The 13,103-nt window shown below is 43.0% G+C and overlaps 1 protein-coding gene across 1 annotated transcript in view; it reads right to left on the bottom strand.

Moving 5' to 3' along the window:
• The window catches only part of MATCAP2 (microtubule associated tyrosine carboxypeptidase 2), a 334,412-nt gene extending 322,177 nt beyond the window's left edge, over positions 1 to 12,235 (bottom strand). Inside the window, exon 1 of the mRNA XM_078688222.1 lies at positions 12,016 to 12,235. Coding sequence (XP_078544348.1) covers positions 12,016 to 12,040 — 25 coding nt within the window. The 5' untranslated portion in view covers positions 12,041 to 12,235. The remainder of the gene's footprint in view (positions 1 to 12,015) is intronic.
• Between the last annotated feature and the right edge of the window lie 868 nt (positions 12,236 to 13,103).

The following is a 13,103-nucleotide window of genomic DNA, read 5'->3' as shown; positions in this document are numbered from 1 at the left end:
TACCTTCCTTTAAGGAACTATTTAAGATGCACCTAATGGGGGCAGCGAGCTGATTGGCGAGCATGGCGGAGATCTTAGCTGGGAGCAGGTCCAACGATGAGCCGAATTTAGTAGTTTTTAGTAGGGCAGCAGTTTCCTCAATGGAGATCTGTGGAATTTCCTCTAATTTGTGCATGTTAGGCATGGTAGAGGGGATTTTGGGATTGTCGTTTAATCCGGTGCCATTGGCTGCCATGATCTTATTATGTTTATTGTCTATTTTAGAGGTGAGGTATCTTGCAATGTTATCATCACATAGTGTCTGAGATGGCGCCTCTTTCGTACTGCATGCTTTGGGGTTGAGGAATGTGTTGAGGACCTGAAATAGTGTTTTGGAACAGTAGTCCGCCAGATCAAGGAGGTTTGAGATGTGTATTTTTCTTGCTGTTTTTAGGTTGCTATGGTATTTGGTTAAGGCAGATTTAAACCTTTCTCTATCTTGATGATCATGTGTGCCCCGCCATTGTCTTTCTAGTTTCGTGCACTGGCTTTTTTCAATCCGAAGATTGGTGGTGTACCAAGGTGTCTGTGGACGTTTTGAGACCGCGCCGTGTGTTTTCAGGGGAATCAGCATGTCTAATGTGGTCTCCGTGTTTGCCTGAAATGCTGCGAGTCGTGTTTCTACACTGTTCGAGTTGGTATACTGTGGAGGAACAAACGTGTCTTGGAAGAGAGTGGGGGTCAAATTGTGCCACTGTCCGTTCTTCCAGGTGGTGCGTCTTTTGGGGACGTTATGCTCTTTAAGTCCTGTAATCCAGAATTCTATTTTAGAGTGGTCTGACCAGATAAGAGGGAAGTTGTACCGCAGAGAATATTGGGCGAGTTTGAAAGGACTAGATCTAGGGTGTGCCCTGCTACATTATTGATTTTGGTCAGATCGAGTGTGGCTAGCTCAGTCAGGAAGGAGGAAGCGTCAGGATCACTTGGGCTATCGGTGTGAATATTCAGATCTCCAAGAAGTAATTTGTGTTTTTAGATGAGATGACATAAGGGGAGATCAGGTTCATGAGCTGGGTGACGGAATCAAGTAGTGGTCCCAGAGGGCAGTATACTAGAGCACCTTTCCAGTTGAGTTTTATTTATTTATTTGCAGAGTTTTATATAGCGCTGGCTAGACCCGGAGGTATCAGAGCGCTTTAGATGCGGATCAGCGAGTTACAAGTTACAAAATTACATCCGTTACATATGTTTTCCTCAACTGATGAACCTTCGTTTTCAGTTAAAAAAACTGTGTGTTAAAACTAGACAGGTCTCTTTAGTTCATCCTGTCCTGATGTTCACTTGTGTAATGCACTGGAAATAAAAATTTTCCCAAGTAATAACACCCATAATATATGAACAGGCATCTCTGTTGAAAGTACTTGTTTTGATTAAGATAGAACAAGCTCGAAATGATTTGGGCAATCACACATGGTTTGACAGTCACACACAAGCTGTTTTTATATTTCTAAAAATAAAATATTAATGTGAAATAGCATCTGTTTTGTTCATATTAATTCTAGCATGAGGTCTTGTGACTTTGTATCATACTTATACCTACTTGGCTCGAACAGGTGTCCTAGACTGAACCTAGTATCTTCACATTCCCACTGGGTACAACCATTATAACAGTACTAAACAGCAGAAGGTAGGTACAGTTAATCTCGAATAGCCCGAACACGGCATTTGTCTATAGCTGGACAACAGAAAGGGGATATGCAAACATGATGGACTCCGGGTGGACAGTTTCTAATATATGGGGTGCTGAGACACAAATTTCGTCAACAATGGTCTATGGGGTAACTCAGCTAGGGAGTCACAAACACACAAGCTCTTCCAACTCATGTACACAATAGGGAACAAAAGACACCTGATTATTAGGATTCATAGAGCAATGCTCACATTCACAAAATCCCCCCCTAGAAGAGTTGAAAATGTAATGTGATCTAGACATTGGTCGCAAACCGTGGGAAGGAGAATGGTGGAAGGTACATGAACATGTGCATAAGGTGTCCATTAAAGAATGTTCTAAATATGTCCATTTTAACAATTCTCACAGGATGCAGTTGTGCATGTAGATGAATTCTAAACACTAGAATTTCTAGCAATGTCTTTATCAGTCTGTCAGTTGGTGTATACGTGGCTGCATTGGTTGGTGAATAGCTACATGACTGTCTATATGGTTTATTGATTGGTTGTATGAGTATCTGTATGGGTGGCTGAGTGTCTGTGGCTGGGGGGTGGGTGACTCTGTGCATAGGATGTGTGAGTGGGTGATTCACTGGGTGTATGGGTTGAAGAGTGCATCTGTGAAGGGCTGTATGGGTGGGTGAGTGTGTGTATGGGTGTGTTGGGGAGTGAATGGATGTCTCAGTGGTATATGTGTGAGTAACTACATATGAGAAAGGCAGTATATGTGAGTGTTGGAGTCTATAAATGACTATACGTGAGAGTGAGTAAATGTAAATGTAAATGTGATTGTAAATGTAAATGTATTTCGATTTATATAGCGCACAAATCACCCAGGGGTCTCAAGGCGCTTGCTTAGGGAACCCGTCCTGGTATTCCCCTGTGAGATACCCCGGCAGGGTATTCACAAGGTGAAAGTCAGGCATCCTGCCGCGAGGGGCCGTAGTGGAGATTAAGCAAGCTATTGCCCAGAGTCGCAGAGTGTGACCCCGTGAGTCGAGTAGGCACCGGAGCGAGAATTGTCGAGTCCGTGGAATTTTTGAGCCCGAGACCGGCCGAGGCGGGGAATCGAACCCTGGTCCACGGCTGATCTCAGCTTCCGGGTCTGCCGCCTCTAACCACTGAGCCACGCTTCTCCACACAGTAGTGGCTGTATGGATGAGTGTGTGCTTGTATCAGTGATTCTATAAGAGAGTAAGTATGTGTTAGTCTTTGTATAAATAAGTGAGGTGGTCTGTGTATAACTGTATAGTTGAGTAAATGGGTGTGATGGATTCTTTGCATGACTGAATAGGTGTGTGAGTAAGTCTATGGATGAGTGGTGGTGTGTGAGTGTATGTATAGGTATATGTGTGCATATGATAGTACTGTATTGATGAGTGACTGCATGTATGAGTTACTGTATGGGTGAATGAGTGGATGTGTGTGTGTGTAGACCTAGAAACTACTCATGTGAATTATTTTTAATGTTCTGATTTTAAAGCTTTTCATTATATTGCAAATGGTTTTAAGTAACTGTGCAATAAATACATTTTTCATTCATTCATTCCTAGGAATTACTGAGCGGGTATGTACTAACTGCTATTGGTCTGTCTCTGGTTTCGATATTGGTAGTCTGTATTTTAGAGTGGATGTATAAAAGGCTTTATCAAGGTGTGAGAAGGTGCATCAGATTATCACATAGATGATGTAATCAGTGATGTCATGAGTGATGTCATTTGAGATGTCATGAGTGATGTCATCAGTGATGTCACTGACCATGTCATGAGTGATGTAATATGTGACGTCATCAGCAGTGCATTGCGGGGGCTCGAGTTATAGTTATCTCTACTACCTATAACGGCCGAATTGCTCTGGTTTTGTACGAGTGAAATATCCAACTAACTATAACGTCCCTGAAACCTGTGTTTTTTTTCAGTAAATTTCTAAGGTTTTTAAATGCTATTTCTAACTATAACATCCCTGAAACCTATGTTTTTTTCAATGAATTTCTAAGGTTTTTTAAATGCTCATTTCTAACTATAGCGTCCCTATTAAGACCCCTTGAATCCTGAGGGTCCCGGGGGCCAACTAGCCCACCAGGTACCTCCAGTAAGCACCACAGAGCTGCATTGAAAAGGTGTTCCGAGGACCCACTCCCATAATATAAGACATAAAAAAAAGCAGAGAGAAACCGGCAACTCGCCTGGACGCCCCACCCCCTCCCTGCAGCACTCTGAAAACACACCCCTTGACACGTTCTAAGCTGGGGATAAATTCCCCTTGAATACTGATGGTCTCTGGGGGCCAACTAGCCCACCAGGTACCTTCAGTAAGTGCCACAGAGCTGTGTTGCAGAGAGGTGGTCTGAGGCCACGCCCCTTTTTACACCTCTCTGCAACACAGCTCTGTGGCGCTTACTGGAGGTACCTGGTGGGCTAGTTGGGCCCCAGGGACCCTCAGGATTGAAGGGGACTTAATCCCCCCAAGGTACAATGCGCCAGGGGGTTTGTAGGTTGGGGATTAAGTCCCCTTAAATTCTGAGGGTCCCTGGGGGCCAACTAGCCCACCAGGTACCTCCAGTAAGCGCCACAGAGCTGCATTGCAGAGGTGTAAAAAGGGGCGTGGCCTCAGACCACCTCTCTGCAACACAGCTCTGTGGCACTTACTGAAGGTACCTGGTGGGCTAGTTGGCCCCCAGAGACCATCAGTATTCAAGGGGAATTTATCCCCAGCTTAGAACGTGTCAAGGGGTGTGTTTTCAGAGTGCTGCAGGGAGGGGGTGGGGCGTCCAGGCGAGTTGCCGGTTTCTCTCTGCTTTTTTTTATGTCTTATATTATGGGAGTGGGGCTGCATAGCCCCCCTTCTCTTGGCCACTTTTGGCCCCAGGGGCCCAATCCCCCGGGCCTGATCATTTTTTTTTTTTTTTAACGGTAGGTGGATGGGGTCCCTAGGCCACTATTGGTCCCAGGGACCCCATGCCCTGGGGCCTGGCCTGGCTTTTTATTTCTTTTTTAATATATATTTGTGGGGAGGAGGGCCGCGTGGCCCCCCCTCTCCTTGGCCATTTCTGGCCACGGGGACCCCATCCCCCGGGGCCGGCCCTTTCCGTTGGTTACCGTGGGGGGAGCCCCAATGCCCCCACAGTCCTGCCGGCTAACATGCAGCTCCCCTTGCTCAAAAGCAATCCTGCTTTGCTTCATTGAAGCAAGAGCAGGTTTTCCTGCTCTTGCTTCAATGATGCAAAGCAGGGTTTGCTATGGCAGGGCGGGATACGTGCTCCCACCCTGCCATAGCAAACAGCAATGTCCTGGGGGTGGGCAGCCCGGGACATTGCAGGAGCCGGCCTGGGGGTGGCAGTCCCCAGGACCATCAAAGGCTCCAGGAGGGGGGACCCACGGCCCCCTCCCTTCTTTTCTAAAGCCATGTGGAGGTGGTGTTCCCCGGGGCCAGGGGTCCATAACGGACCCCCATATTTAAATATTTGGTGCCCCTGGGAGGTATTGGTCCCCGGGCATGTGGGGGGGCTCGAGCCCCCACACACATTTTTTTAAAATTCAACAGAGCTACATTGTCCTGCATTTCAAAATACAGATGCGATTTAGAAAAAGAATACATAAACTCACAACTTAATTCACAGCCTGATGAGAAGGAATAATGACAACAGCTCCCTCAAGTAAGCTGCTACCCATTAGCATTCCTATTTTAAAGGCTTAGCTACTTGTCCTGTATCTATTCCCAAATCCTCGGTGAACTGGCTGTTACAACTGCCAAATCTCAAGGTAGCGAAGGGATCCAGTACGTTCTGAGCATTATCAATGCACAATTGGCAGAAAAATCTGAGTTTATGATCACCTGGGCCAAGGATCACAAAAGGCAACTCATGAGGGAAGACTCATAGAATCAGTGATGCTGGCATCTTTCAGATTGAAAGGACTGAAAGACTCTCTCCTCTGTACTCTGCACCCATTCATCTCAGTGGGGCCTACAAACACTAAGCTGTTTACTAATGCAAAACAAAAAAAAATCATTTGCACAATCTGTGCTTCTTGCACAAAATGGAATGGAGTAAATGTAATTTACTCTACATGAAATTGACAATAGGACAAAATATGCAACAGATGTTTTTTTTAACAATTTTTGCTTTCTATCCAAAACCAATAGTTCATGTTCGGACATAACATTGTTATAATATTCCCTTCAAGTGATTAGCCATCAGTAAACGCTTCTTCAAGACATTTGTGGAAGCACAATGGTCACCCAAAATTTAGACAACTCAAAAATGACCTTAATCAAAATCTCCCACATTTACTGGTTCGGAGATAGTTTTAAGCTTTGATTTCATGAGACAGTAGTAGTAAAATACTTTATTGTATTAATCATATGATTAAAATAAAAAATACAACCGTTTACAAAAGAAATGATTTCAATTATTAAAACTTACTATAAAGGTCAGTACACACTTCGTAATACAATATTTACATAAGATCACACCATGGTTTCAATTCATTGTCTGTCCATTTACCACTGTATCACTGTATTTTTATATCAAGTTATTTCAGTTACCAAGTTAAAGTGCAATGTGCTATTTTGATCAAATGTATCCATCCAATTTGTCATAGAGGATTCTGTACATGCATTTCCTTGATGTAAATGCAATTTATAATTCCTCCCCTACAAGAGTTACACATTCTATTTAGTCATTCACCTATATTATAAACATTTTCGGCTTGATCTATGATTTCAAGAAATGCTAAAGATCTAATATGCCTAATGTGCAAATTCCTTCACTCTTTTGTCTATAGATTGTCATCTTTTATCGCACTTATTTCTTCCACCGATTTGTTTTTTGTTCTTGGTTTTTTTAGGTGCTAAAGTTCAGCGATATACGATACATATTTTTCGCAAGATTATACAGTTTTTCATTTTCCATTCACTAGCATTATAACATCTGTATCTTTCCTGTTATAAAAGCTGTCTAAGCAATTAATGCCTTATAAGCATCCTTGTTATTGAACTGTCCTCTTTGAGCTCAAAATAGCATCTAACGACCTCTGCAGTTGTGCTTATTTTAGCATTGTTAGACAAGGAGCGTAAATATGTCCTCCGTATGGGCAGCTGACTAGGGCAGATACATATAATGATCAAGTGTTTCCTCAAAAGTTCCACAAACCCGACATATTTGTATACCTATAAGTGCCTGGTTCCATTTCCCTTCAAACTCCCCAATCGGTATTTAAAATAACCTAAATTTTAGAAATGTTTGAATCTGTACAGTATATGTTGTCAATTACAAAATTCGCATGTTTGTATTTTCCAACTTGTAACAGGTCTAGATTCAACTGATTTATAGTTAACGTATTGCGTATTAGATTTTTCCACACAGATCCGGCCATTCGCCCTATCTCCTGTATGTCAGGCAAACCATAGGATCCCAATTCCATCATTATACTATACAATTCTATGTCTCTGAATTTCTGAGGCAATGTGTCCCTCTATTAAGGCAGCTCCCAAAACATGAAACAAGATTCATTAAATAATTGGGTCCACTCATAGCTGAGTTCTAGATCAATGAAACGTTAAAGGGTTTATCACAAAAATGCAATTCAAGTGCTACAGAGTCAATATGCGATGAAGACTTTCAGATGCAGAATTATATAGAGTATGCCAAAATCAGTAAATAGCCTAAGTCCCAATGAGCAGTAAAATCATTAGCACGTTGGGCAGCATCCCTAGCAGCATCAGAAAGTTCAAAGAAATCTGTGGCTCACCACCAAAATTAAGGAGTTTTATACACAATTGCTGAATATTAAATCAATAGTTCTGCAGATTCACTGTTGAGTGAGCAAATGTATCATTTCTTCAGCAAATCAGAACACAAGGAAAATAAATGTCATATTGCCTTAGCACCTAAGCACTAACTCATGTTATGAATAATTATTCAGCATTCCTCTATGCTAATGTCATCTGGAGATGGTCAAAAAATATATGAAACACCAACAAGACTTTCTTTAAGTTAATAGAGCCAGTAAAGAAAGGTAAGTTACAGTTACAAGTAGCAATTTTAAATCCGCACCATCGAAAGTTCACTGTGAGCAAAATAAACCAATGAAAATAAACTAATATGTCCTCAGCTTGAGGAGAGGATATGGGCAGGAGGAAGCAAGAATGAGTAACATAAATAGCTTCCATTTTGTTCAAGATGGTGCCTCCAAAGAAATGTCCTACAACGAAAACACATTCATCACCCTCTTTGCCATCATACAAAACTCCATGCCCTGACATCAGTTATCAAAGGTTGGAGGGATGGAGCCACCCCATAAGTGGGTTATGGGGCATTTAGCCAGCACCAGGCCTTCTACATTATAAAAGACCTTTGCATATTTAGGAACAGTTTAGCCATACAAGACACCCATAGCATTAATTTATGTGATTGTTCATATACAATTCAATGCCCTCTTCCAAAAAGACTGGATAGCAGGGCAGCCACATTTTATATGTAGGAAAGATCTCAGTTGTCCACACCATTTCAGGTATGAGTAGTTAGTAGCACTCATCTTAATCACTGATTGCCTGGTATAGACATTCAGCATAGATTTTTACATTGAATCAGTCTGAATCCTGAATTCTAGGACACCTCTTACAGGTACATGCACGCTGCATACTAGTCAACATCATCCAGCAGTCCAATGTCTGCTTTCCACCTGTCTTTCAGTGCATATAACGTACCTTCAGAATTGTTCTACAGGATTCTATATCGCACAGATATCGGTGCAAATAAGATCCTGTATTCTAACTGAGAGTCATTCTTTACTTTCGTACATACAATGCAGTATTTTGATACAGCATGCTAACCTGCAAGAAGGTGAGGATATGGCATTCAGAAAGACAATTCCTCACACACAGAGGACTGTGAATGTCTTCACAGCATCTGAGCGGAGCCACATGTATCTACTAGCTTCAATATTCCGATAGTATCCCATATGTGAAATCCAGTCACGGTCTGTAGTTCAGGAAGCAGAGCATAGCTCAACATCCCTTACCAACCTATTTACAATCAGCTACCTTTCATTCAGTTCCTAATTTGAGCCAGTGGGGCCCGCCAGCATTAATTTTTAGGGATCAACACTTATTCATGGACGTCATTTAGGGGTCACCAGGGGTTGATGCTGCCACCCCAGGCTTTCCTTTTGCGCCCCCTGGTACTACCTTTGCGACCCCTGGCCTCAGAGGTGAGAAAATCAGTGCCAGGAATACATAAGTGGTACAAAAGGGGGTGGTGATGGATGGAGCATCTGAACCAATCAAACATTCACACCTTGTCAACAGATCTGGGTTTAATCCATCACCGTTCTTTAGCCCACTCTGCCACCCCAGTTCAGACATGGCCATATGCAAATCAGTCTGACCCTGTGCCTCATGGGAACAGTCCGCACAGTCCAGAACTTTGTTTGTCATGAGTTGGCAGGGTATGCTCAGACGTGAGTCCCTTGCTCACTTTGCCACTGGATTCAAGCAAGCCGGGCTGAAGACGGCTGAAATGCCTGAAACCGGTCCTCGGATGCTTGTTTCCAGTCCAGGGAAGGCATGGCTTGGCAGTTCGGGCTGGACTGTTCCCATGAGACACAGGGTCAGACTGATTTGCATATGGCCATGTCTGAACTGGGGTGGCAGAGTGGGATAATATATAATATATAATGTTTAGGCAAAAGGGGCACCCATGACAAAAATCCGGCCCAAACAAAGGAGGTAATTTTTTACATATGAGGAAACCCATAGGATATTTAAAGAAATAATGTGGTCAAGGCATGGGGCTGACAAGTTTCATTAGCTTGGCACACCATGAAAGGATGTAAATATTTAATGTGTCTTTTCAGAGCCTATGGCATTTTAGCACATCCATATGATATTTATTACTTAAAATACACTATTAGAGCCCATGTGTTTGAAAATGTTCCCAAGGGAGGAGAAACCCCTCCCCGAATACCGTGTCCCCCCTAGAAGATGTCAGATTTACTAACTCCCTTTGCTCGCTTACTACAAATCAGGTAAATGTTTCCTTGACATATTATGTGGGAACTTTAATATATATAAAATATATCTACAATATACTTCTGTCTGTGTTGTGAATCATGCAATGGTTAATTTGAGCTGGTGGTTTTCGGTGCACTTTATTGTCAACACCGGCACTTATGACAGTCTGCCACATAGTGTCGCGCTACATCAGTTGCTTATTAATTCTTTTTTCAAATCATTTTTATTGAAGTGATAAACAAAGAAAAGACATAACAATAATTCTTCCTTACAGACATTATCAGGTCAATTATTGATGGACAATACAGAAGAAAAGCAAGGTGACAGTAGTAATAAAAAGAAAACAACTCAGCTTGCAAATTCTAATGGCTAACACCTGTCGCCCAAGCCATTCTAATAGTTTTGGGGGCTTTGTATTGTCAGAAATGTAGGAGTGTGATGGTTAATGAAGGGAAAGTGCCTCCATCATACACATATCCAAAGGAAGAAAGCCAAATACAGGTAAAATACTCCACGTTTATTTTCTACAAGTCAGTGGCAAAATATCCCAGCAACGAATGCCAGAACCGTTACACAACCCCCACATATATATCCCCCACCCATAATCAAAAGACGCGATTTCGACACGCGAACATAATATCCAGTCATTATTTAAACCAGACACGAGCGCAGGATAATGCACTTGTGTCTACTTCAAACAACAACACAGAATAGTAAATACACGAGCGCAGGGGGAAAGAAAGAGGAAACTAACGCGCATGTGTATACAAAAGTTAATAGTTGTGCTGGGACTGACAGAGCTGGCAGAGGCAATAGGTGGTGCAAGGTGAAGTGGCCTCCTAAAGAGGGCCATGGCTCTTAAGTTTTGTTTTTTTAACAAATTAAGTGTTACAGTTATTATGGAACTTCAGCAATTTGAATTACTGTGATGTCATCAGGTTTATAATGATGTGACCACTTCCTGAGAAGATTTAGGGTCAAAGGTCATATGATGTAAATTCCTGTGATATCGATAAGGTCAAAGGGCGCTTGATGTCACTTCCACTACCCTTGGCATTTTGGTAAATCGACGCCCATGCACTTATTTTTCCTCGTCAGACATAAACTTAGTGCAAGAGAAAGAAAAACACTCAGAAAAGGAGTGGGGAGAGAAAGACAAAAATAAGTCACAAAGGGAGAAAGCATGGTCCGGCAAGAGTGAAATAAAGGGGCAGAGAGAGTCTGGTACTTAATTAAAGAGGCCTGAAGTGGATACAGAACTATGCAGCCTTGGTATTAGGCGCACTGAGATTTAATAGCACCGACCATGAGATTCTGAGCCGAGTTTTTGGCACCAGCACTCAATTTTTTACAAATTAAGTACTGCTTCTATGTCAATATAATGCAATAGTAGCATGCAGCAACATGGTAGAAACATCCCCCGCTCATATGGCTCTGGAGTACACCCTACTTTTTAAGGCCTATCCACTGCCATAAGAGAGGATTCTTCTCAAGCAAACAGATTACGGTCAAGTTTCGACTGTTGTTAAGTTTTGAAAAAAGTTCAGTTTTGAGAAAATAATTTTAGTTGCTAAATGTGTTTAGGTTGGAATTAACACTTGATATATTTTGGTATGTATCCTACCAAGAATAAAAAAAGAATAATAAGTTGGGGGTAAAAACGAATCTTCTGAAGAAGACAGTGGAGAGAAAAAACACAAAACGGTGCTTCTCTCTTCTGACACACCATTTTGCCTCTTACTAGTTGCGACAACAAAAGGACGAATCTCATCGTACTGCCAACCTTCGATTTTTGCCATTGGGCAAATGTGAATGAACACTGATTGTTTCCTATTTATCTCCCTAATAAATAAATTAGTGTATGTGCTATTTCCATTCCCTTTCACGGCCACTCCAAATCTGAAGTACACCATCACGTTTAGGAACCTCTAGATTTGACTCCCGCCGAAAAATTATAATGAAGGGAGCGGGGGGCGCGGGGGTAAGATGCGGAAGGGGGGGTGGGTAGTTGTGAGATTCAGAAAACGATTTAAATTCACCCATCGAAAAAACATTTTAACATCGAACAAACCGTGCTATAATGAATGGCCTCTGCCGCAGCCCAGCTTCACTCGACTCTTTGAAGGGCAGCAGGTAATAGAGGACATTGCGGGTGGCAGCGGGGTTGGGGGCACATGGGTGGCCGGCAGCCCCACCGCACTGCGGCACCGAACCCTGGCAGTGCGCGCAACACACAGATGGAGGCACAGTTGCCCGTGTAAGCATCGACTGAGAGCCGAGAGTCCCCGTACTTACCCGTGACGCGAATGGACTCCAGCATGGTCGCCTCTGGTGCCCAGAGCGGGGGCCTGGTGGCTTTATGGCTGCTTCCCTCGGAGCCTCCAGACTCTCGCCCCCCACACCGAAGGCCCCGCCGCCGCTGTGGGCAACCGGCAGCAGTGCTCGGAGAACGGCCGCCGCCGTTGCTATGGCTCCTGCCCGGCACGTCACACAGCACCGGCTGTGACAGGAGCTCTAGCCTAGGAGATAGAATGCGCGTGCCGGTCGGAGGAAGAGAGCTCTGAGGGAGGGGGGAGGGAAGGTGCTAACGGTAGGGAGAGAGAAGGTAAACAGGGGCTCTATCTATCATGTTTATCAACAGTAAGGAGCAGCATGCACATTAATTTAGCCCCTCCACACCTCTCCGAAGTAAATTATGATGCATTCTCCTTCACTGTTTGAAAGAGGTGACGTGGGAAACGATACGGTAGTCTTTGACAGGAGTATTCCTTACTACCGAGTTTAGACAGGGCACCAGATACCCCAAAAAAACAAGCATTGAAAATGCAATAGGTCTCACCTTTGATTAAGTTAAAGCCATTTGCTCTGCTGATGGTATTGTATAGCAAAGCAAATGGCTTTAACTTAATGAAAGGCGAGACCTATTACATTTTCAATGTTTGTTTTAAACCTACTACCTTAATCCCCTCCAAACCCAACCAGCTACTAAATCTAAACAAGGTGGTGAACCTTTAGGGCTTATTTACAAGCCCCTTGCGCCGCCGGTGTGCCACTTTTAAAATGGGAAAAAGTGGTGTACTTGTGGCGCAAGGTGCTTTTAAGGGGCTTATTTAAAAGCCCCTTGCACCACAAGTATGCCACTTTTTCCCATTTTAAAAGTGGCGCACTGATGGCGAAAGGGGTTTGTAAATAAGCCCATTTGTGGTTAACCTTACAGGTTTTTTTTTATAACATTTCCCATTTGAACCACGACTTCTGTGAAGGTCAGGAGTAAGTGTTTTTCCTGGGGGAAGGGAATGTTCTAGCTTTGGAAACTGTTATCCTACCATATAGAGTTGATTATTTGCAGAGAAAAAATAAATAAAACCGGGTTTAAAAAAGTG

This window comes from Lissotriton helveticus, chromosome 4_1 (genome assembly GCF_964261635.1).
Source record: "Lissotriton helveticus chromosome 4_1, aLisHel1.1, whole genome shotgun sequence".
Lineage (NCBI taxonomy): Eukaryota > Metazoa > Chordata > Amphibia > Caudata > Salamandridae > Lissotriton > Lissotriton helveticus.
This window is presented reverse-complemented; position numbering and strand designations above follow the sequence as displayed.